The sequence below is a fragment of the Chiloscyllium plagiosum genome, chromosome 1 (genome assembly GCF_004010195.1).
Source record: "Chiloscyllium plagiosum isolate BGI_BamShark_2017 chromosome 1, ASM401019v2, whole genome shotgun sequence".
Taxonomy (NCBI): domain Eukaryota; kingdom Metazoa; phylum Chordata; class Chondrichthyes; order Orectolobiformes; family Hemiscylliidae; genus Chiloscyllium; species Chiloscyllium plagiosum.
The window spans coordinates 93,167,732-93,193,201 of record NC_057710.1 but is presented as its reverse complement, the minus strand read 5'-3'; the positions used below and the strand labels follow the sequence as shown (position 1 = coordinate 93,193,201).

General features: G+C 42.8%; 1 protein-coding gene across 5 annotated transcripts in view; it reads right to left on the bottom strand.

The window, feature by feature from the left end:
- The window catches only part of LOC122550725 (BTB/POZ domain-containing protein KCTD8-like), a 374,815-nt gene extending 350,210 nt beyond the window's left edge, over window positions 1-24,605 (bottom strand). For all 5 annotated transcript variants that reach the window (XM_043691898.1, XM_043691917.1, XM_043691881.1 and 2 more), the window contains exon 1: window positions 23,567-24,605. In XM_043691898.1, coding sequence (XP_043547833.1) covers window positions 23,567-24,557 — 991 coding nt within the window. In that variant the 5' untranslated portion in view covers window positions 24,558-24,605. The remainder of the gene's footprint in view (window positions 1-23,566) is intronic.
- Between the last annotated feature and the right edge of the window lie 865 nt (window positions 24,606-25,470).

Genomic DNA, 25,470 nt, shown 5'->3' with positions numbered 1-25,470 from the left:
CCCCCCCCCCCCCCCCACCCCCCCCCCCACCCCCATTTACACCCAGAGAGCAGAGGTTGATAGGGTTAACAGTGTCAAGTTCCTTGGAGTGACAATAACCAACAACCTGTCCTGGACTTCACATGTGAATGCGATGGTCAAGAAGGCACAACAATGCTTCTTCTTCCTCAGGCAATTAAGGAAATTTGGCATGCCCATAAGAACCCTCACCAACTTCTATTGGATGCACCATTGAAGACTGTCTAGTGCAGAACAGCTTGGTACAGCAACTGTTCTGCCCAGGACTATAAGAAACTACAGAAGGCTGTGTGCGCAGCTCAGACCTCTCATCCATGGACTCTATTTACTCTTCTTATTGCAGTGAAAAGGCTGCCAACATCATCAAAGACCCTCCCACTCCAGTAATGCTCTCCTACAATCTCTTCCTTCATGGAGAAACTTGAACTCATGCATCAACAGGTTCAAGAACAGCTTCTTCCCTGCTGTTATTAGACTGATGATTGGACTCTCTAACTTCAAATATTGTTGATCGTGTTAATGTTGATTTTGCTTTGTGCACCTCCTATGCAGTGTAACCTGTACGCCTCACTCTGTCCAAGCATCCTAACATCTATAATATGATCTGTCTGTACTGCTCGCAAATAAAGCTCTGTACTTAGGTACACGTGACTACAATAAATCAAATCATTAAACTGAATTCCCAACTCACCACTGATTCCACCTCTAACCAAAATCACCTCACACAACCCTCGACACTCTCCAACTGGAAACTACTTCATGACCAACAACCCTTCACTGACCCCACTCTACCATACACATTATCCTTGACCCCACCAATACACTGCCACCTCCCACTCCCAGCCTCATACCCTGCAGAGACTAGTTGAACCCACCAACTTATCGTTCTACCAGCACACTCCCGACCTAACCACAGCATTCATCCACTTCCTGGCAGCCTATCCCTTCACTCACTGACACCCTAATCCTTTACCCAGCTGAGAAACACACCCACTTCACCCCCTCCCACCATTCCTACCCCAACCCAACTACCTCAGCCCCACGCTTACCTTACATACTTAATTTTTCCCAACAGCAGTCAAAGTGGTTGCTGGAGACTTAAACTACAGAATATAACACACTTGCTGCTGAAAAAAGTGGCACGGTTTCCATGCTAATCTGCATCCAGTGATTTAGAATTTTAAAACAGATTTTTTCAAACTTTTACAGAAAATCTGGACTATTACTTTTCAAAGTTATCAATAAATTGGAGCAAGATGGCCTTTTGCTGATTTTTTAAAATTGATACTATCAGAACTTTCTTCTGAGTGAAACTCTGATACCTGTCTCATAGGAGGGAAATATGAAAAGAAGAAAGGGAAGCTGTAAATATGGGACTAAAATTTCATCTCCAGTCAGTTGAGGATCTAAATTAAAGTCATAGAGCTTTACAACATGGAAACAAACGTTTCCATCCAGTACATCCATGCTGACCAGATATCTAAATTAATCTCGTCCCATTAGCCAAAATTTGGCGCATATCCCTCCAATCCCTTCCTATTCAAGTACACATTCAAACTCCTTTTAAATGTTGCTATTATACCAGCCTCCACCACTTCCTCTGGTAGCTCATTCCATACACGCACCACTATTTGCATGAAAAAGTTGCCCCTTAGCACCCTTTTAAGTCTTTCCCTTCTCACCCTAAACCTATCCCCTCTACCTCTGGACCCCCCCCACCAACCCAGGGAAAAGAGCTTGTCTATTTACCCTATCCATGCTCTCGTGACTTTATAAACCTCTATAAGGTCACCCCTCAGTCTCCGACGGTCCAGGGAAAGCAGCCCCAGCCTATTTGGTCTCTCGCTATAGCTCAAACCCTCCAACCCTGGCAACAGCCTTGGTAAATATTTTCTGAACGCTTTCAAGTTTCACTACACCCTTCCTGTAGGAGGGAGACCAGAATTGCACGCAACACTCCAAAAGTGGGTGAACCAATGTCCTGTACAGCTGCAACATGACCTCTCAATTCCACTGCTCAATGCACTGACCAATAAAGTTAACCATACCAAACACCTTCTTCACTATCTTATCAACCTGCAACTCCACTTTCAGGGAAATATGAACCTGTATTCCAAGGTCTTTTTGTTGAGCAACACTCCCCAGGACCTGATCATTAATTGTATAAGTCCTGCCCTGGTTTGCCTTTCAAAAATGCAGCACTCCACATTTATCTAAATTAAACTCCATCTGCCACACCTCGGTACATTGGCCCATCTGATCAAGATCCCGTTGTACTCTGAGGTAACCTTCTTCATTGTCATCTACAAATTCTATAATGTGAAAGCAGAACAATGAACTGTGGAAATCTGAAACAAAAACAGAAATTGCTGGAGAAAATCATCAGGCCTGGCAGCATCTGAGGAGACAGAAACAGAGTTAACATTTCGGTGCAGTGACCTTGCTTCTGATGTTGACCGGAACTTGGTATCTTTAATCCTCCAATGGTGAGTCCCTACCACCAACGTTCTCTCCAGCATCTATCCTGACTAACACATGCTGTGTGACTCTCCACATGTCAATCTCTGTCTGTCAGAGCTCTCACCAGGGTATATTATCTGCAATAGTATCCTCAGAGAGCAGCCTAAAATGGCACCTCAGTGTCCTTCTGTTCCAGTTCGTGCAGCACATATAAACATTGTGTGAAAGATGCAAATCATGAATTTGAGTTGACATAGAGTGATAGGTTAAAAGTGTCAAGATCTGCACAGTGTTATATGCCATGTGCTTGTGTGATATCTAATTCTACTTTTTTGATAGATTGAAGACTCCCAGTTCTCCATCATTCTTGCCCATGATCTGTGTCATCCTCCTCATCCCCATGGCTTCCTCAGCAACTGTCAGGTAGCTTTGACTGAAAGGTCACCATCAACCATGTCTGTTAACTGATGGTTCAAGATGCAGAGAAGCAGCAGTGCCTTTAATTAACCAAAACAAGGCAGTTCCACCACTTTTTAAGTTATTACTTGCTCACTGAGGCTAGCATCTGTTGCCATAACAATATTGTTGTTGGTCTGGAGCCACATGAAGGGCAGACTAAGTAAGGATGACAGATCTCCTTCCACGAAAGACGCAAATGAACCAGATGGACTTTAACAACTTTTCAGATTTTCATTGAATTCAAATTTCATCCTCTGCCATCATGGGATTTGAACCTATGTTCCCAGAATGTTAACCCAAGGCTCTAAATTACTCATCCTGTGATGTCACCATTATGCTGTGCCCTCCATTTGGAAGCTATCAATATTTTGGTTGGAGTCAAGACCCTCTTTTGTTTCACTTCTTTTTCTGCCATAAACTCACCCCCCAGCCTGGTCCTGAATCTTTCATTTGGAAATTCCTAATCATGTTGAAAGTTTTTCGAATACAATCCTGGCTTTGATCTTCTTTGCTTCACACCACCAGCTGAATTTCAGCCAAATTCTCTGGAATTCTATATCTAAACTATTCCATATTTTTATCTCTTCACCACCATCAAAAAACTCATCAAAAAATTCTTCTAGCATCTCTAACATCCCTAATATTTCTAATGCTGCTGACTACCTCCCTTTGTGAATTGTCCTGGAGTAATTTCAACATCAAATTCTGTCCAAATTGAACTTATTTTTGAAGTTTAATGAACTATAGGCTTAAGCTGATCTGGAGCATTGTTATCTCCGATGAGAGATAAGAAAGGTCATGACTGCCTTTGTATATTCTCTGCCAATGGTTTTAAAGTACATTTCCAAAGTTAAAATAACATCCAACAGAACCCCCACTGCTGATATGGTTCATGTTTAGGGGAGAAACAATAATAATTTCAAAACCATATCTGTTCAAATTCTGAGAATCTGTTTTCTATTTTCAGATGCAATGCCCAGAATGTTAGACTCAGTTTCTAAGAAACCCTTTCACTGCATCTGATGCAAGCCAACATTTAAAAACAATTGTGGATATGGTAGAAAGGATAATATTACCCTTGTCTGGCCTAATGCATCAATTATCTTACAGATGTAGATTTTAATGATTAGACAAAAACATGTACATTCAAATCCTGTTTACTTTCTTGTAAATTTTACATACTTATGTCTCTAATAGACGAAAGCATGAAAAGTTGTTCTTCTATTTGCTCAGTTATTTTCTTCAACACAGAGCTGATTTGATCAGTGTACTGGGCATGGAATTCAGTGAAATTCTTGCACAGCCAGATATACATTTGAGTTAAGGGTGTGCAACTTACAAGAGTGAAATCTGTTTTAATTATTCACTCATGAGTCATGGGCAATAGTGGTTGGCCAGCATTTATTCCTATTTCTAGCTGCATAAGAGAAGGTGGGGGTGAGCTGCCTTTTTGAATCATTGTAGTCCGTATGCTGTAGGTTGACCCACAATGCCCTTAGTGAGCTAATTCCCTTAGTGAGTTGGAGTTGAATTCATCCAAGTTTGACCCAGTGACAGTGAAGGAATGGCGGTATATTTGCAAGTCAGGATAGTGAGTTTATTTGAAGGGGAACTTGCAGGCAGTGGTGTTCCCATGTTTCCTTGTTGTAATTGTCCCTCTAGATGGAAGTGGTAATGGATTTAGAAGCTGCTGTCTAAGGATCTTTGGTTAATTTCTGCAGTGCATCTTGTAGGTGTCACAGAGTGCTGCTACAGTGTCGGTGGTAAAGATAGTGGATGCTTGTGCATGCATTGCCAATCATGAGTGTTGCTTTGTCCTGGATGGTGCCAAGCTTCTTGGGTTGGAGTTGCATTCATCCAGGCAAGCAGGGAGTATTCCATCACACTTCTGACTTATGCCTTGTAGATTGTGAACAGGCTTTGGGAATCAGGAGGTGAGTTACTCGCTGCAGTATTCCTAGCTTCTGACTTGCTCTTGTAGCCAATGTTTTTAGATGGTGAGTCCAGTTCAGTTTCTGGTCAATTGTAACCGCCAGGATGATGATAGTGGGGATTCAGTAACTAATTTGAATATTGAGTGGTGGTGGTTAGATTATCTCCTAATGGAAATGGTCATTGCCTGGCACTTGTGTGGCATGAATGTTATTTGCCACTTGTCGGCACAATCTCAGATATTGTTCAGATTTGTTGTGCATTTGTACATGGACTTCTGTGTCTGAGCTGTCACAAATAATGCCAAACATTGTGCAATCATTGATGAGCATCTTCACTTCTCATCTTATGATGAGGGGAAGGTCATTGATGAAGCAGCTGATGACCTTGGGCCTAGGACACTACCCTGAGGAACTCCTGCAGAGATGCCCATAGCCGGAATGATTGACCTCCAACAACCAGAACCAATTCACTCTATGCCAGGTATGATTCCAACCAGTGGAGGGTTTTCCCCAGATTCCTATTGATTTAGGTTTTGCTGGGGCTTATTGATGCCACACTCAGTTGTATGCAGCCTTAAGGTCACTTTCACCTCACCTCTGGGATTCAGCTCTTTTGTCCGTGTTTGAACTAAGGTAATAATGAGGTCAGGAGTTTAGTGGCCCTGGCAGAATCCAAAATCAACATTAGTGACCAGATTATTACTGAGCAGGTGCTGCTTGATAGCACTATTAATGACACCTTCCATCACTGCACTGATGATCGAGAACAGACTGATGGGGTAATAATTGGGAGAGGTAGATTTTTCCTGCTGTCTTGGTGTAAGTCATACCAGGGCAATTTTCCACATTGTCATAGATCTCAGTCTTGTAAGTGTACTCAAACGGCTTGGCCAGGGGAGCGGCAGGTTCTGGAGCACAAGTCTTCAACACTATTGCCAAAATATGTTGTCAGGGCCAGTTGCCTTTTCAGTATCCAGTACCTCCCACCATTTCTTGCTATCATGTGGAGGGAATCGAATGAGCAAAGACTGGTATCTGTGATGCTGGGGACCATAGGAGGAAGCAGAGATGGATTACCCATTCAGCATTGCTGTGAATGCTTCAGCCTTATCTTTTGCACTGATGTGTTGAACTCTTCCATCATTGATGATGAGGATATTTGTGGAACCTCTTCCTTCATTGAGTTGTTTATTGGCTACTAACATTCATGACTGGATGTGGTAGAACTGCAGAGCTTAGATCTGATTCATTGGTTGTGGGATCACTAGGCTCTGTCTATCACTTGTTGTTTATGTCGTTTAGTATGCAAGTAGCCCTGTTCGGTGGCTTCACCAGGGTGATACCTCATTTTTAGATATGCCTGGTGCTGCTTATAGCATGTCGAGGAGAAAGTGAGGTCTGCAGATGCTGGAGATCAAAGCAATAAAGTTTCAGCTGCTTATAGCATGTCCTCTTGCAGTCTCCACTGAACCAGGGTATTGTGTCAGTGTTTTCTTTTGTTGAATAAATATCACATTAGCCTCAGTATATGTTCCTCCACATGAATATATGCCAATGAATTGGAATATAATAGTTAACAATGTTCTTGACAAAGGCATACACTTAAACTAAATGTCATTTTAATTTCCCTCCACAAACCTTTACCAAAGCCTCCTTCCATGTCTGTATACCAGTCGAACTAAATTAGTCAGTTCCAGTGGTCCTGTATATAAAGATGAAATACAGTGAATTGCTTTTTGAATTGTTTCCAGCCCTGAATTTAGGAACAAATACTTGGATCGTTTACGAGTTGGTAAAAATGAACAATGAATTTCCATAAAGATCCTTCAGCACATGAAGCCTCATTCCTGATGAAGAGCTTATTTCTGAAACGTTGATTCTCCTGCTCCTCGGATGCTGCCTGATCATCTGCGCTTTTCCAGCACCACACTCTTGACACAGCGTAAAATCCCTCTACCCTTTCAAGTAAAAAGTAAAGTTCCCTCTATTTCTTTTTAAATAGCTACTGATGGGACACATAACAAAATACAAAGTCATGGCTAAAAGAAACTTATTTAAGAGAATAGTAACTTACTAAATTAAAATAACATTGTCTGGGGTGAGGATGCAGCCAGCTCCTGTGCTGCTCACCAGTTAACAGGATGAACAAGTGAGTCTTAAGAAGAGGCAGAAGTCTGTTTGAGAAGCACTAACCTGGTTGCTCTCAGTTCTTTTCTAATTTCTTGTTTAACGTGGTGTCAGGTTAGCGGACAGGATTTAAATGATGTCCAAGGATATAAAGTAATCTAGCGCTATCTTTGGAAAGATATTCAATGGCTGTAAGCTAGCCCACAGTTAAACATGAGCCAGGGAGTTGGTGAAGGTACATGATTTTAAGAAACCTCTGGGAGAAATTGGTTTAAAAGAGAAAGAAATTGAAAGGTGTGATAGATAGATAGGTATAGGGTTATTAAACTTTCCTGAACTCAATCTTCACCAGCTTGGGTAGTTTGCTTTCTTCTTGTGCACATTTTTTGCACAAGTTTCCTTCACTGTTGGCTGGAACTTCCTGAATTTTCATTCATACAGAAGGTCTTGATGGTGAATAAAAACCAACTGTGGAGAAACCTATAATTTTACAATTAGTACCAACCCTTGAGCTTCAAAAGATTTAATACATTTTCCTTTCCTTTGGGAGACTTGGAAAGGAAGAAGATTTGCAACAGTGAAGATCACAGAAGGGAGGTGCAGGTAAAAGCAGAAACAATCATAATGAATGATGGTGTAGAATGGGCAATTGTCAAGCAGACAAACGGAGGTAACAGAAGACAGCAGGCACCTTCCCTCCAAATAAGGTCAGACATGAGAATGTTCACCAATGATTATACAATGTTCAGCACCATTCGCTACTCTTCAGATACTGAAGCAGTCCATGTTCAAATGCAACAAGACCTGGACAATATCCAGGCCTGGGATGAAAAGTGGTAAGTAATATTCACGGCACACCAAATGCCAGGCTGTGACTATCACCAATACGAGATAATGTATCATTGCTCCTCAACATTCAGTGATGTTACCGTCACTGAATCCCCCACTATCAACATCCTGGGATTACTATGGACCAGAAACTCAGCTGGATTCACCACATAAACACAGTGACTTCAAGAGCAGGTCAGTGTCTAGGATACTGCCGTGAGTAACACACTCCCCTGCCTCCCCAAAACCTGTCCATTATCTACAGGCCCAACTCAGGAGTTTGATGGAATATTGCCCACTTGTCTGGATGAGTGCAACCCCAATAACACTGAAGAAGCTTGACACCATCCAGGACAAAGCAGACCACTTGATTGGCACTACATCCACAAGCATTCACTCTCTCAACCAATAACACTCAGTAGCTGCATATGAGGCACCTTCCAAATCCACAACCACTCTGATCCAGAAAGACAAGGGCGGCACATACAGCAGAACACTATCACCTGCAAATTTCCCTCCAAGCCACTCATGATCCAGTCTTGGATATACATCAGCATTTCTTCAAAGTTGCTGGATCAAAATCCTGGAATTCCTTGCCTGATGGCATTGTGGGTCAATCTACTGTACACAGACCACAACGGTTCAAGAAGGCAGCTCCCCACCACCTTCTCAACGAGATCTAGGAATGGGCAATAAAAATACTGGCCAACCAGCAACACCCACATCCCACGAGTGAATAAGAAGTAACAACCTGACCAGCGGATAACAGTCAATTTTTGTGCATGCAAGCATGTGTGGCACAGAGTAGCAAATGTCTGTGCAGCAAAACATTCCACACCATCCCATATCAGAAGCAAAGAGAACAAACCAGTAAGCAGGAGGTGCAGAGGAGAGGACAAGAGATAAATAACAAAAGATAAATGCACAGCATGTAGCTGGCCAGGATTTAGTAGGAGATTTTGGAATTTTTGCATATGGTTTCATAACATTTTTTGTATGTAGGCATGAGAATGTTTACAGATTGCTACTTGACTTACTGTTTAATTACTGTTAGCGAACAATGTGCAGGATGTTGCAACCTTGGTCAAACCAGTGACTTCCTTCCATGGAGTGCTATGTATAAATGCTATGAGTCACATTCTTACATAAATGTCAAAATAATTTCAAAAACATCAAAAGGTGGGCATGATAGGTAATCATAATTCTGCTCCAGTCAACAACGTTACAGTCATCCATTTGGACTCGCTCACTGATTGTGGCTCCTTGAATCTACTTGCTAATTCAAAAGCTGCAACTTGATTTGAACAACATATGGGGGACCAGTCACAGAAACCGAAGTTTCTGGAAAAGCTCAGCAGGTCTGGCAGCATCTATGAAGCAAAATCAGAGTTAACGTTCAGGATCTGGAGACCCTACCTCAGAACTTTCATTTTTTATTGGGGAATCACGGAAGTAGACTTCATGATTTTAGAATTTTCCTACTTGAATACATTTATATCTGTGTTCCTATCTATTAAAATTACTTAAAAATAAGTTTGATCAATAACAAATTACAGCATGTTTTAATCATTGTCTAAAACAAGTAAGGGATGGGAGCAATCACATTCGCAAGTGTAATGCTTAATGGCTACATAAACTGAAAGGAAACAAAAAAAAATCCACTCCTGAAATCGCTCCTTCCCTAAGTTTCTGACATATGAGTAGACAATGATACTCTGCCAATTCCTGGGCAGCCAGAAAAAATACCAGACCCAGTCACAGAAATCGCTGTGTATAACAAGGCCATTTGGCTCATTGTGTATGTGCTGATGTTAGTTCTGATCATGGACACCTGCAGGCCAATCGTCTTAAACTGCAGCAGCAGCACAAGGAACAATCTCAACAATGACTTCACACTCTTTACCAAAGAGACAATGACCTTCTAAAATGGAAACAGAACTTATTCGAAGGTTGGTATTTGAAAGGTAGAGTCAATAGATGTGAGGCTGGAAAAACACAACAGGTTGCACTGCATCTGAGGAACAGGAAATGTTTTGGGCTGAAACATTGACTTTCCTGCTCCTTGGATGCTAACCGATCTGCTATGCTTTCCCAGTCTCACGTCTATTGTCTCTGACTTCCAGCATCTGCAGTCCTTACTGTCTCCATGTTCTCAAAGTAAAATGAGTATTTATCATCAATGTTTACTGTGGAGAAGGACATGGAAGATATAGAATGTGGGGAAATAGATGGTGACATCTTGAAAAATGTCCATGTTACAGAGGACGAGGTGCTGGATGTCTTGAAACGCATGATGGTGGATAAATCCCCAGGACCTGATCAGGTGTATCCTAGAACTCTGTGGGTAGCTAGGGAAGTGATTGCTGGGCCTCTCAATATCATCTCGTATCATCAATAGTCACAGGTAAGGTGCTGGAAGACTGGAGGTTGGTAAATGTGGTGCTACTGTTTCAGAAGGGTGGTAAGGACAAGCTAGGGAACTATAGACCAGTGAGCCTGACATCGGTGGTGGGCAAGTTGTTGGAGGGAATCCTGTGGGACAGGATGTACAAGTATTTGGAAAGGCAAGAACTGATTAGCAATAGTCAACATGGCTTTGTGCGTGGGAAATCATGTCTCACAAATAAGTTTTTTGAAGAAGTAACAAAGAGGATTGATGAGGGCAGAGCGGTAGATGTGATCTATAAGGACTTCAGTAAGGCATTCGACAAGGTTCCCCCAGGGAGATTGGTTAGCAAGGTTAGATCTCACGGAATACAGAAAGAACTAGCCATTTGGATACAGAACTGGCTGGAAGGTAGAAGACAGAGGGTGGTGGTGGAGGGCTGTTTTTCAGACTGGAGGCCTGTGACCAGTGGAGTGCCACAAGGATCAGTGCTGAGTCCTCTATTTTTCATCATTTATATAAATGATTTGGATGCGAGCAAAGAGGTACAGTTAGTAAGTTTGCAGATGACACCAAAATTGGAGGTGTAGTGGACAGCAAAGAGGGTTACCTCAGAATACAACAGGATCTTGATCAGATGGGCCAATGGGATAAGAAGTGGCAGATGGAGTTTAATTCAGATAAATGCGAGGCGCTGCATTTTGAGAAAGCAAATTTTAGCAGGACTTATGCACTTCATGGTAAGGTCTATAGAGGTTTAAAAAATTATGAGGTTCATGGATAGGATAAATAGACAAAGTCTTTTCCCTGGGGTTGGGGAGTCCAGAATTAGAGGGCATAGGTTTAGGGTGAGAGGGGAATGATATAAAACAGACCTAAGAGGCAACTTTTTCATACAGAGGAATGAAATGAGCTGCCAGAGGAAGTGGTGGAGGCTGGTACAATTGCAACATTTAAGAGGCATTTGGATGGGTATATGAATAGGAAGTGTTTGGAGGTATATGGGCCGGTGCTGGCAGGTGGGACTAGATTATGTTGGGATATCTGGTCGACATGGATGAGTTGGACCGAAGGGTCTGTTTCCGTGCTGTACATCTCTATGACTCTAAGTGTACCCTAGAACTCTGTAGGAAGCAAAGGAAGTGATTGCTGAACCCTTTATTGAGATATTTGGGTCATCAATAGTCACTGGTGAGGTGCCAGAAGACTGGAGATTGGCTAATGTGGTGCCACTATTTAAGAAAGGTGGTAAGGAAAAGCCAAGGAACTATAGACAGCTGAGCCTGACATTGGTAGTGGGCAAGTTGTTGGAGGGGATCCTGAGGGACAGGATTTATATGTATTTGGAAAGGCAAGGATAGTCAACATGCCTTTGTGTATAGGGAAATCATGTCTCACTAACTTGATTGAGTTTTTTGAAGAAGGAACAAAGAGGAATGATGAGGGCAGAGTGGTTGAAGTGATCTATATGGACTTCAGTAAGGCAATCGACAAGATCCCTCATGGGAAACTGATTATCAAGGTTAGATCACATGGAATACTGGGAGAACTAGCCATTTGGATACAGAACTAGCTTGAAGATAGGAGGTGATGATGGAGGGTTGTTTTTCAGATTGGAGGCCTGTGACCAGTGGAGTACCACAAGGATCGGTGCTGGGTCCACAACTTTTCATCATTTATATAAGTGATTTGGATGTGAGCTTATGAGGTATAGTTATTAAGTTTGCAGATGACACCAAAATCGGAGGCGTGGTGAACAGTAAAGTAGCTTAACTCAGGGTAAAATGGTACCTTGATCAGACAGGCCAATGGGCGAAGAGTGGCAGAATGGAGTTTAATTTCAATAAATACGAGGTGCTGCATTTTAGAAAGGCAAATCAGGGTAGGACATATACACTTAATGGTAGGGTCCTGGGAAGTGTTGCTGAACAAAGAGACCTTGGTATGCAGGTACATAGTTCCTTGAAAGTGGTGTCTTAGGGAAATTGGATCGTGAAGAAAGCATTTGGTATGCTTTCCCTTATTGGTCAAAGCATTGAGCATCGGAGTTGGGAGGTCCTGTTGTGGCTGTGTAGGTCATTGCTTAGGCCACTTTTAGAATATTGCATGCAATTCTAGTCTCCCTGCTAAGGAAGGATGTTATGAAACTTGGAAGGGTTCAGAAAAGATTTATAAGGACATTGCTAGGGTAGGAGGATTTGAGCTATAGGGAGAGACTGAATGGGCTGGGGCTGTTTTCCCTGGAACATCGGAGGCTGAGGAGTGACCTTATAGAGATTCATAAAATCATGAGGGGCATGGATATGGTAAATCAAAAAGATTTTTCTTCCCTGGGGTGGGGGAGTCCAGAACTAGAGGGCATAGGTTTAGGGTGAGGGGGAATAATTTAAAAGGAACCTAAGAGGCAACATTTTCATGCAGAGGGTGATGCATGTATGGAATGAATTGCCAGAGGAAGTCATAGAGTCATAGAGATGTACAGCATGGAAACAGACCCTTCGGTCCAACCCGTCCATGCCGACCAGATATCCCAACCCAATCTAGTCCCATCTGCCAGCACCTGGCCCATATCCCTCCAAAGCCTTCCTATTCATATACCCATCCACTGCCTCTTAAATGTTACAATTGTACCAGCCTCCACCACTTCCTCTGGCAGTTCATTCCATACACGTACCACTCTCTGTATGAAAAAGTTGCTCCGTAGGTCTCTTTTATATCTTTCCCCTCTCACCATAAATCTATGCCCTCTAGTTCTGGACTCCCCGACCCCAGGGAAAAGACTTTGTCTATTTACCCTATCCATGCCCCTCATAATTTTGTAAACCTCGATAAGGTCACCCCTCAGCCTCTGACACTCCAGGGAAAACTCCTGTTCAGCCTCTCCTTATAGCTCAAATCTTCCAACATTGGCAATATCCTTGTAAATCTTTTCTGAACCCTTTCAAGTTTCACTGCACCTTTCTGATAGGAAGGAGACCAGAATTGCACACAATATTTCAGTAGTGGCCTAAGCAATGTCCTGTATAGCACCTTCTTCACTATCCTATCTACCTGCGACTCCACTTTCAAGGAGCTATGAACCTGCACTCCAAGGTCTCTTTGTTCAGCAATACTCCCTAGGACCTTACCATTAAATGTATAAGTCCTGCTAAAATTTGCTTTCCCAAAATGCAGCGCCTCGCATTTAGTGGTGGAGGCTGGTACAATAACAGCATTTAAAAGGCATTTGAATAGATATATGAATAGGAAGGGTTTAGAGGGATTTGGGCCAAATGCTGCAAATGGGACTAGATCTATTTAGAATATCTGGTAGTCATGGACGAATTGGACTGAAGGGTCTGTTTCTGTGCTGTACATCTCTATAGCCTGCAGCGCAGAGGTGAGAACAAATCAAGACCTGGAGAGATTATTTCTGGGCTCCATATCATTAGACAAATTGTGTAATTTCCAATTATATTTTGCAGTCATGTGACAGTGTACCATATTGTAAACAAAGTCAGCAAATAGAGCATTGCAGCCAGAGCTGAACATAGAGAAGTGTGAAGCTTGACTGGCAAATAGAAATCCCATAGCCCTGCATGCGAGGATAAGAGCTGACTGACAATTCTGCTTACATTGCTGCAGTAAAGTATTCCTTTTTGCAGGTGGTTGATACATGTAAATATTTATCACTTCATTTCACCATTTCAAACTAGACAACTTTGCATTAATGCTATGGGTTCCACATTCTCTCCCTGTAAAAAATATAGCGAGTCATTGAGCTCCAGCAGAGGTTCTGAATAGACATGATTTCCAGAGTTGAAGTGCCGATATTTTTAATCAACCTGTTCAAACATGTTATAATACACAATAAAAACCAAAAGAAATGCGGACCCTTCTGAGTAAGGGTCACCAGACCCATTAACTTTGATGCTGCCAGACCTGCTGAGCTTTTCCAGCAACTTCTGTTTATGCTATTATCCACCACTGGAATAGATGGAACTTGGACTCAGGCCTCCTGGCTCAGAAATAGGGTGGCTACTACTTTGCTACAAGAGCCCTCAGAATCCATGTATACACAAGGAGACTGATATTTAACCAGCTGAAACCATGCAGTTAGCTGCTCCAAATCATTGGTAAACCTCCTGCTGCTTTCCAATTAGGATTGCTGTATGCATTAGTGCACTGTTTGCAAGATTAGCTGTTACCAAGAGCCAACCAGGAACCATTGCAACTTGCCAATTGATAGATTTATTCTTCCATGTTTCTATCATGAATTTGATCAATTGATTACCCATCAACGGTGCCTCAAAGTATTTTGGTCCTTTCTTACTCAAATATTAGATTACTGTTCATATCCAGTCATGGTACCCTCTCTCAAATGGAAATAGCAGCATTTTCTATGAATTAGTCAAAGATGACAATTTGAAAGGGAAAGGTTGAGGCCAGGGAAAGACAACCAGGAAGAGGGGCCAGATATTTCAGTGATACTGTGACTTTAAGAAGTATATTTTGTCCTGTTTTGTTTTGAAGTGAGGTTTTAAGGCAGAGGTATTAAGCAGTATACCAGAGTGACTGGAATAAACAGCTTGTAAGACCTTGGTTTCTTTTTGAAAGGTGGAACAATAGAAGCAGCCTGGATGGGTGTGGTCAAGCTCCCATAAAACCAGGATTTTTTGTTTTCAGTAGTAGCAGTTGTTGCTGGGGTCCTGGCAGGGTTAGAGGCTGCAGTACATCTCTCCCATTGCTACACTCTCTCAGAATTTTCTCTTTTTTTTCATGCTGAGCTACAGAAGTTGCATGTGAGACAATATGTTTTCTGAATTTGCCTTTTGTCAAGCGTTTGTTTATGGAATCTTACTGTATCAGAACAGTTAATTAGTAATAGTTACTGTATCTATTATTCTGTTAAGTTTTCCAATAGAGTTAAGTTATTCCAATTCCTTCTTTTTTTTATTATAATTTAACTATAGCAGATGAATAAAGTGTGTTTTGCTTTCAATCCAGGAATTTGACCAACCGAATTGCATCTGAAATGCAACACCTTACATTTACCTTTAAAATAAGAAAACATTAGGGTCTAGACTGTGTTCTGAATATTTTGAAGGTGTTTGGTCTGGTCCACAACAATATACTATAAGTCATTCACGTCTGTAGAAAAAGAAAGAAATGGGTAAACACCAAACAAGGAATGACCCTTACGCAAGGAAATCTACTCCCTTTACACGGTCTAGATAGGACTCCACAACAATGTGCAACTCACAAAGGGACATTCATGAGCTGCTGTAGATTATCATCATCAGACGTGTATTTGAGCACAATCTGTGACTTTGTGGCCTGGCATATACTCTGCTCTCTTTTACCATTGGGCAAAGGGACCAATTTCCTAATGGGAAAGTAGGAAAACAGTGCAGGAGCATCAACAGACATACCAAAGCAAGACATTAACCAAAAACAGCTGCAACACAGGACTATGAACAAGTTAAATGATGGAAGCAGCATACTAAAAGATGCAATCAAAGATCTGGAGTCCTGTCAAATCATGTCATCTATTAAACAAAGAATAAGAGGAGACAACTCCATCCTGAATGACTGGAGAACACTAAAGGCAAGGTTAGCATTTTTGAACAGAGGCGCCACATTCATGATCCATCTCAGCCTCCTTTTGGGTCTCAAGCATCAAAGATGTTAGTCTTCAGCAAAATCAATTCCATCCAGATGATATAAAGAATGAGTCACAGTAATTATGTAGTTCCCAATAAAAAGGGGAAGTTGCCACAGTCCTACCAAACCATAGGGCTGCTCTGTCTTTAAAGAGAAATGATTGGTGGAGATTTAACCTAAGACTCACCATGCCTCAGGCAAGGGGAGAGGCTGAGAAGGAGAACCATTCATGATAACCTCACCAATGCAGGAACTGAACCCATGCTATGAGCATTATTCTGCACTGAAACCATCTGTCCTGCCAACTAAGCTAACCAACCCCAGTACAGTGACAACACCAGCAATGGTCGAATGTGGAAAATTACCTTTGATGTTCTGCCCACACAAATAAAGCAAACCTAATATAACCAATTACTGACCCACTACTGACTCACAATCATTAGCAAAGTGATGGAAGGTGTCCTTGACAGTACTATCAAGTGACAATTATTCAATAATAATTTTTTTACCAGTGCCCAGTTGAAGTCCTGCCGTGCTGGTCAGCTCTTGTCCTCACTACAGTTTCAGTCCAAAGATGGATTAAAGAACGCCTTTTAAATGTGAGGGATATTTCACAACCTTTGACATCAAGACAGCCTTTGACAATGTGTCATCAAAATGACCTCGAAAGCTTGAAGCTGCTGGGAGAAACTTTCCATTGATCAGATTCATACCTTGGACAAATTAAGATGATGGGGATTGTTAGGTGCCAATCATCTCAGTCCCAGGATATTGCTGCAGGGGTTCACTCGAGTAGTGGAGGGAGGAACCCCAGGACATCCCAGATGTCTTCCTATTTCAAGGACTGCAATTTTCCCACCTCTGTGATCAATGGTGCCCTCAACTGCATCTCCCTCATTTCCTGCACCTCCGCCCTCAAACCCCACCCCTCCAACCCCACAAAGAATAGAAATCCCCTGTCCTCACATTTCACCCCACCAGTCTCCAAATTCAGTGCATCATCCTCCGCTACTTTCACCAGCTACAGTCAGACCTCACCACCAAAAACATATTTCCCTCCCCACCCCTATCTGCATTCTGTATGGACCATTTCCCCTGCAAATCTCTCATTAGGTCCACACCCCCCACCAATCCCCGTCTCCACACTTGGCACCTCTCCCTGCTGTCGTAAGAGGTGCAAAACCTGCATCCACACCTCCCCTCAGTGCAAAGTCCCAAAGGATCGTTCCAAATCCAGCAGAGATTTACTTGTACATCCTCCAAACCCATTTCCAACTCTACATCAGAGTAGTCTCCTCGTCACAACTACTTTCAGTTGCTTTATTAATGGTCTTCATCATGAGGACATAAATACAGTTATTTGCTGATGATTGCAGTGTTCAGAACCATTTGCAACTTCTCAGGCAATGAAATAATCTGCTTCCACATGCAGCAAGACCTGAACATCATTCATTATTTGAGCTGATGAGTATCTATGCCAACAAATAGCTGCAATAATCATCTCCAACAAATGAGAATTGAACTACTTCCTCTTGATGCTCAACAGGATTATCATCAATGATCCATCAACATCAGTATCCTGTGGTTACCCTTGACCACAGACTTAACTGGGCCAATCATATAAACATTGTTGCTGCAAGAGCAGGGAAAAGCCAACTCCTGACTTGTCAAAATCTGACATGGTGCAGGCACAAAGCAGGAGTGTGATGAAATACTCTGCACTTGCCTAGATTAGCATAGTTCCAGCTTTCAAGAAGTTCAACACAATCCAGGACAAAATAGGCCCATTAATTGCCATTGCATTTACAATTCAAACTTTACTGCCTCCACCACTACTGCACTTGGCTACAGCCTACTCCGTTTACAAGATTCATTGCAACAACTCACCAAGTCTCCTTTGACAGAGCTTTCCAAACCCATGGCCTCTACTACCTAGAAAAGCAACAGCAGTGGGTGCTTGGCAACACATCACCTCCACATTCCCCAATAAGTCATACACCATTCTGACTTGGGGATATTTTGTGGCTCTTTCACCATTGGTTGGGTAAAAATCCTGGAACTCCCTCCTGAAAAGTGCTGTGGATGTAACTACATCGCAAAATCTGGAGCTGTTCAAGAAAGTAACACCTCACCACCTTCTCAGTAACAATTGACTAAGCAATCAATGGCTAGCAACACTGAACTCTCATGAATAAATTAAAAAAAGTTGAAAATAAGATTAGTTGAGAAAAGTGAAACTAACTAAGAAATTGAATGAAAACACTAGGGCTTCTTGATGCTACACTCAATCAAATGCAGACTGGATGTCAAGAGCAGGCACTCTCACCTCACTTCTGGTATTCAGTTCTTTTGTCCATGTTTGAACCAAGGCTGTAATAAGGTCAGAAGCTGCGTGGTCCTGGCAGAACCTAAACTGGGTGTCACTGAGCAGGTTATTGCTGAACAGGTCGATGACAACTTCTATGAATGGAAGGTCCTACACATTCACAAATGAACTGAAGTCTAACTCTAATCCCACATTGCTAAGAGACCCTTATACTTACTACAATCCCCACTTTGGTTGTCCTAGTTCTCACTAATTAACGTCCCACCAATTTCTGTATCATCTGCAAACTTACTGATACACTCTTTACATTCATGTCTAAAGTATTTAAATTTGCTGTAAACAGCAAGGGTCCAGCACAGATCCCTATGAAACCCCACTGAACAAATTTCCAGTCAAAAACATCCCTTGACTATCACTCTCCACTACCTGCCACTAAACTAATTCTGGATCTTGTTTGTCAAATCTCCTTGGATCTCATGACCTCTATCTTTGTAATCAATTTCCCAGCTGGAAACTTATCTAATACCTTGCTGAAGTCCAAGTACACTATATCAAATGCATTGCTCTCATCTATACATTAGTAACTTCTTCAAAAATCTTCAGACATGACCTTCCTTTAACAAAACTGTGATGGAGTCCTGACTGCAATATTTTTCCAAGAAACTACTGCATTGGGTTCTCCAATTGATCTTTGCTGATTTCAATAAGCCAGCTCTGTGACTAAGCAGCATGTACCTATGCAAGTTCTGAAACCATGAAAAGCACTGTTGTTTATGTATTCATTCAAGTTGGGAAGTTACTTGTAAAATGGTAATGTTTTAAATTTGCCTTGCTTCATTTATGAATTCATCTAAATCTTTCATCATACTTTGGCTCATCAGCATTGGAATTCTAAATCAATAGTTCTGAAGATTTTCCTGGAACAGTAACATTCTCAAACACATTTTTGTTAGACATTGGCCCTAATGGAAAGCACATTTTTATTTCTATGGCAGAGGATTCCATAGGTTGACAACTCTCTGGATGAAAGAATTTCTCCTCATCCTAAAAGGCCTATCTCGTATCCATAAACTATCCATTCACTGGGAACATCCTTGCTGTGCTTACTCTGTCAAGTCCTGTTAGACCTTTAAAGGTTTCTATCTCTAATTCCCCTGGTTCGTCATGGTCAAGTCACCCTTCCCACTTTATTTCTGTGTCAGACACAAATGAACAAATTGTTGCAGTTCTTCCATGAGCTCTTTAAATGTTTGCCATTACCTATCTGCTGTTATCCAATTTATCACACCTCCTTACATTATATTTTCCTCATTGTCAAAGCTCATGTTTGGGTAATAACCAGGATGTGATACTGTAGGCTTACTATTAATCTACAGAGTCTGGACTCTGCTGTTCAAATTAATGTCTTTCATAAAAGATATGTCTTTCAAGCATTTTGCAGAAAGTGCTACTGGAGAGGGATAAAGATTTAGTGGTGGTGCATTTTTGAGGATGCACCATTACAGGCTTCTTTCAGATAATGTTGCAGCCCACAAATACACACTTCAATGGCATTGCTGGTAGTTGAGATTAGATTACTTACAGTGTGGAAACAGACCCTTCGGCCCAACAAGTCCGCACCGACCCTCCAAAGAGTAACACACCCAGACCCATTCCCCTACATTTACCCCTTCACCTAACACTGTGGGCAATTTAGCATGGCCAATTCACCTAACCTACACATCTTTGGACTGTGGGAGGAATCCGGAGCATCCAGAGGAAACCCACGCAGACACTGGGAGAATGTGCAAGCTCCACACAGACAGTTGCCTGAGGTGGGAATTGAACCCGGGTCTCTGGCATTGTGAGGCAGCAGTGCTAACCACTGTGCCACCGTGCCAATCTTACAGGGTAGCTCATATATCAGGTGGTGGAGATAGGGACATCAATTTAGAGACTCCATTGTGACTATAGGCTACTCAAAATTCTGTTCAATAGGAAACAGATGCTGAGCCTCCGAGGTAGTCATTGGATAGATATTAATGGAACAACAGCAGAAAAGGACCGTGGTGCTGTCAGCCTTTCTGAATACACTTGGAGAGATTTGAGCAGGCCAATTTTAACACGTGTCTTTATGTCCATCTCCATGTCATGAGCAGCCAGTGACCTACACATGGCATCAGATACAACAGTAAACAAGAAGTCAACCACTTGATGATGAGGCAGTTCTTCAAAAACTAATGCCTCCAAATAAACCTGTTGGACTATAACCTGGGGTTATATGATTTTTAACTTTTTTTAAGAAATTGGCTTTAAATGTTGGACACTATATATTTTGAGTACAAAATAATGTGGCAAGTAACAAAATAAAATATTTCCTTGTAATACTACAATTGAGTTTACAGCATTCCGAAACCAAATAGAATTTACAATTGTGGTATTGAGTGTAATTTTCATGTATTTTAGCTGAAATGTTGAAGTTGTCTGTTATATCTCCAATATATCTATATTTAATTTGTTTTCCTTGTACTATTCTGACTGACCCTTTGACTCGAATCCATAGATATTGGGGGTATCGTTTCCTGATTTGTTTTTGGTTCAATTTATGCCCTTTGATTGCTTCGCACCAACTCCACATTTTAGAATTGTCTCTCTTTATTGAATTCTGGAGGAGAGTGGTGCTGGAAAAGCACAGCAGTTCAGGCAGCGTCCGAGGAGCAGGAAGATCGACGTTTCGGGCAAAAGCCCTTCATCACGAATACAGGGATTGAACTTCTGCCAGTGCATGAGGAGGTAATACATTTCCTGAATTTTAATTCATTTACTCTGCCATTGGGCTCGAAAGTAACAACGTTAGAAATCACCACATGAGACGTTAGCATGTAGACACGTAACACATGCATCTTACATTGTGTACTATTTTAGTAAGAGTTAAATGGCAGAGAAATCAATGCCCTACAATTGCAATGGCCTCTTTTAAACTCTATTAACATACACAGTGATGTCTAGGCTGCAGGTTGTTAAAAGCGCAGCAGGTCAGGCAGCATCCAAAGAGCAGGAGAATCGACGTTTCGGGCATGAGCCCTTCTTCGGGATGCTGCCTGACCTGCTGCGCTTTTCCAGCAACACATTTTCAGCTCTGATCTCCAGCATCTGCGGTCCTCACTTTCTCCTGCAGGTTGTTAAAGTTGAGATAGATCTAATTTACATTAATTATAATAACCATAAAGCTGAAACTATTGTTTAGAGTTTGGAAAGAAAAGAAACATGAAAACCAATATAAGAAAGTAAAGAGTATTCCTTGAGGAATTTGTAAAGTCATTAGCTTGGAATGTTACGTGCAATAAATATAAATACTCATTAAAATACTCATTAAATTACAGGCCAATTCTAACAAAGCTCTGAATGAACAAGAAATTAATCACACACCATATCCTTGAGTCGTTTCCCCATTATTCACAACTGTTGTTTCCAATCAAAAATATTTAACAATTTCACAATAACTATGGTGAAAAGTCGAAGCATGATACTACCCAAGTTGAAATGTCAGGTAAACCAAAAAGGAGCCATAAGGCGATTTCAAATCTCTCTGAGAAACGGCATATCAAAGGAAGTGACAGTGATCCCGTGAAAAAGAGTGAATTCAAAAAGCAGCCAACTTGGTGAGTCCTCACTTTACCAGTGAAGTGCCGTGGGGGGTGGTGCTGGGGGGCTGGGGATGTGCCTGGGAAGATCTTTGAAAGCCAAGAACTTCAGATGAATATTTAAAGAAACATCGGCCATTCGTAAAGCAGATGAATACAGCGATTGTCATCCATGCGGGGCAATAGCTAAAAGTGACATGGGAAGCCCGGTGGAGTTCACGCACTAAATTACTTTCAAAACTGCTGATCTCCGTTTTGGTGAAAGATCGTCGACTCGAAACATCGGCTGTGTTTTTCTCTCTCCAGACATTGCGTGAAGGGCTCACGGAAATGTAGGCGTTCGTTTCACATCTGCAGCGTTTTGCTTTTATTTAGTGAGTAATACATGAATTCCTCAACTGGTGTGCTTTAAATGTCATGGAGAGATTGGATAGCTGTGTCTCACTGCCCCATTCACAGCAATATTCTATGAAGTTGTGACCTGCAGCCCCCGCGTCCGGACGCATTTGTGTGCAGAATCACCGGGGAGTTGATCTGATTCGCCCTGCCTGATGGGCTTGTTTAAATTCAGAACAGTAAACTGCCGGTGGTAAGTCAATAACACCGGCAGTTTACTGTAGGCAGCGAGGGGTCCAGCTCTATTTGCAGCGCATTCGTGCGCGCACTGCCAACTAAATCATTCTTTGTGGCCTCCTTAAAGTATTACAACAAAGACCAATAAGAAATGGATATAGGAACAGACCGTGACAGCGCGGAGCCTGTGAAAACGGGCAGCGCTACTCTGAGGAGAGAGAGGCTCCAGTAACGTGTGGCTTTGTTATCGGTCTTCCAGCTGACAGCAGAGATACTCCTGACACACTTAAACTAACCCATGCTCCAGACTCCCCCTCCGTCGACCCTGCGCCCTGCACTCAGCTCATTTCTGTGGCATGCTTTAATACCAAGGCCGCGCTCTCCGCCGTCCCTCTGTCTCTCCCTCTCGACTGGGACAGAAAAAAAGCTTCTGTTTAAATTGACTCTAATCCTGCCAAGAAGATATTCTTTCTCAAACAAAAACCCCTTGGTGTTGTCAGTTGTCTCAAAGGCTGGGAAATTGGAACCGAGCAGGAAAATTAACATAAAGAACCCAATAAAACTCGCCGGAGATCAATTTTTTAAAAATTGTTTGAGCATGTCTGGTATCAAACATTTTTTTTGTAAAAATCTGATTTACAAGGTAATATTTTTGAGATGCAATATGAACTGGATTTCAACAGACACATAGTCAGGTTACAGCTGTGCAACTTGTTTGGATATTGCCTACCCCTGTCCTCAGTCCCAATCCTGAGGGAATATTCCCTCCCGGCTCTGTTCTGACCCGGGATGAGCTCAATTTGCGAGGAAACTTCCTCGCCTCCCTTTGCCGGAGAGGGATAGCAGCCTGAGTTTCACATATCCAGGACAGCATCAGCTCCCTGGTCTGTGGCTGACAGGGACTGAACTCCACACTCAAGGAAGCGGGAAGTGATTTCTGCTTCGTGTTGGTGTTTAACTGCTCCCATGGATCAGAGCTTAACAAAAAAAAAGGGGAGACCCTTGTGGGAAGTTCACTTAGAAATCAATGACAGCGCTTAATCATATGTAATAACTTTCAACGGGGACTCCAACCACTCAGAAATTGTCTAATTCTCTGGGAAGTTGTGTAAGGTTCCCGACGCTACACAAACGCCGCGGAAAGGGGCTGTTGGCTTTCTAATGGATGATGAGAAAGTTGGACACTCACGGAAGAAGATGTACTCGGTGTAGCTGCTCCACGTTTTGTCTTCTCGGTACTGGTTGATGAAGGTGGCGGTGCCGGTAGAGTTACACGCCACCATATGAAAGCCAGCCTCGGAGAGGCGGTCAAACGCTTGCTCCAGGTAAGTGAACTTCAGGTAGAAACGGGACGTGTACTTCTCCGGAGGTCGGTCCGGGTCCCGGCTCTCGTTCAGGGTGTCCCCGAAAACCTCCTTAGTCAGGGCGATCCTGCCGCACACCATGATCCTGGCCACCCTGCGGAACTTGGCGTCCGCCTGGTTGTCCCTGACCAGGGTGTAGGAGCCTCGGTAACCGAGCGTGATGAAGCCGGAGCCCCTGGCCGCCGGGCCGGCAGCACCCTTGGCCAAGAGCTCGCTGCTCTGGGAGCTCTCCTCGATATCGCTGGGACAGGCGTCCTCGGCTGCAGAGCTGTGCTGGGGGAGCCGCGCTGTCAGCAAGCTGACCAGCTCAGCCAGCTGGAAGTGCTCGGCTTCCCGGAGCAGCCTCTCCTTCTCCGGGAAGTGCTCGGGCAGCACCAGCCTCCTGTCCCGCAGGTAATCCAGGATGTACCTGAACAGGAACCCGTCCCGGTCCAGGAAGTAGCGTCCCCTGTTGTCCCGGGGCAGCACCCGAGTTTGCTTCCTGGAGAAGAGCTCGGCGAGCAGCGAGTCGGAGACGCTCAGCAAGGTGTCGTGTTTGGTGACATAGACCTGCCCGCCAACGTTGAGCTCCAACACCTCCGGGAACGGGCTACTGCTGCTGACCTCAGCCATCGCTGCAGGGAGGGAGGGAGGGAGGGACTCGGGCTGCACTGGGCAGAGGGGAAACTCAAACAGCAGGCTGGCCTCAGCTCCTAGACCACAGTGTGCACATCCCTCAGTGGGCACCCACTGCACTGGCAGGCGGCGGCGAGGATGGATCTGTGTGTGTGTGTCAGTGAGTGAGAGAGAGACACAAAGTCTGAAGGCGTCCGGCATCCAGTCTGGGCAAGGCACCCTGACGTCAGGCCAGCTGCAGGGAGGGGGCTTTTATTTTATGAATTTATAACGAAGGGAATTCCAACTCAAACCCCTCCCCCCCCCCCCCCCAACTGTAACATCTGCCCAATCCCCTTCCCCTCACTGAACTTCCCATTCACCGGAAACTTTATCATGCCCTATTTTTGTTTTAAATCTTGTCATCATCTCTATTTGCCTCCCTTTAGACGATGTTTTCCACAAATCTCTTTGAATTCATTTCTCTGTCGGGTTTCACTTTCAAAGCTATAGGATGCTGCAGGTTCCAATGGGAGTACTGTTTTTTTCTGTGTGTAAACTTCAAATGTGGATCATAGATTTCACAGCAATACTGACCAATTTCGTTTCTCATTAAAAGAATATATAAAATAGTTCATTTTAAAACATATCCAGAGTTTTTCATACACCACAGAACGGGGTTACCCTCCATCAAAAATTACCCCCGTTACATTTCTCTCCTTTAATTTTACAGGTTTAGTTTCGTTGGGGGTATTTCATACGTGCAATGTTTTAAACCATTTTAGGCGGTGGTTCATTGTCGTTATGTATTTAAACTTCGCAAACATAACTTAAATAAGCTTAAATACCTCTTGGAAATGCTCGAAGATGTCGGGGTTTCAAGATTAGCAACAATGTCCAAAATGCCCGCTGAATTGTGTCATGAAATCAATGGTAAACAGATAGAGCTTTCGGACAGTATGACAGTGTTTGACAACGCGGTTTTAAAGTGTTCCATACAAATCCTATCGGAAATGTTATTGCTTGCCCAGTCTCAATCACCGTCTCTGTTACGGCTCTACAATCAGCCACCCATTAACCAAAGGTTTAAGACAGATCTCAAAATAACAACATTGATCTGTGGCTTAGCGTAACT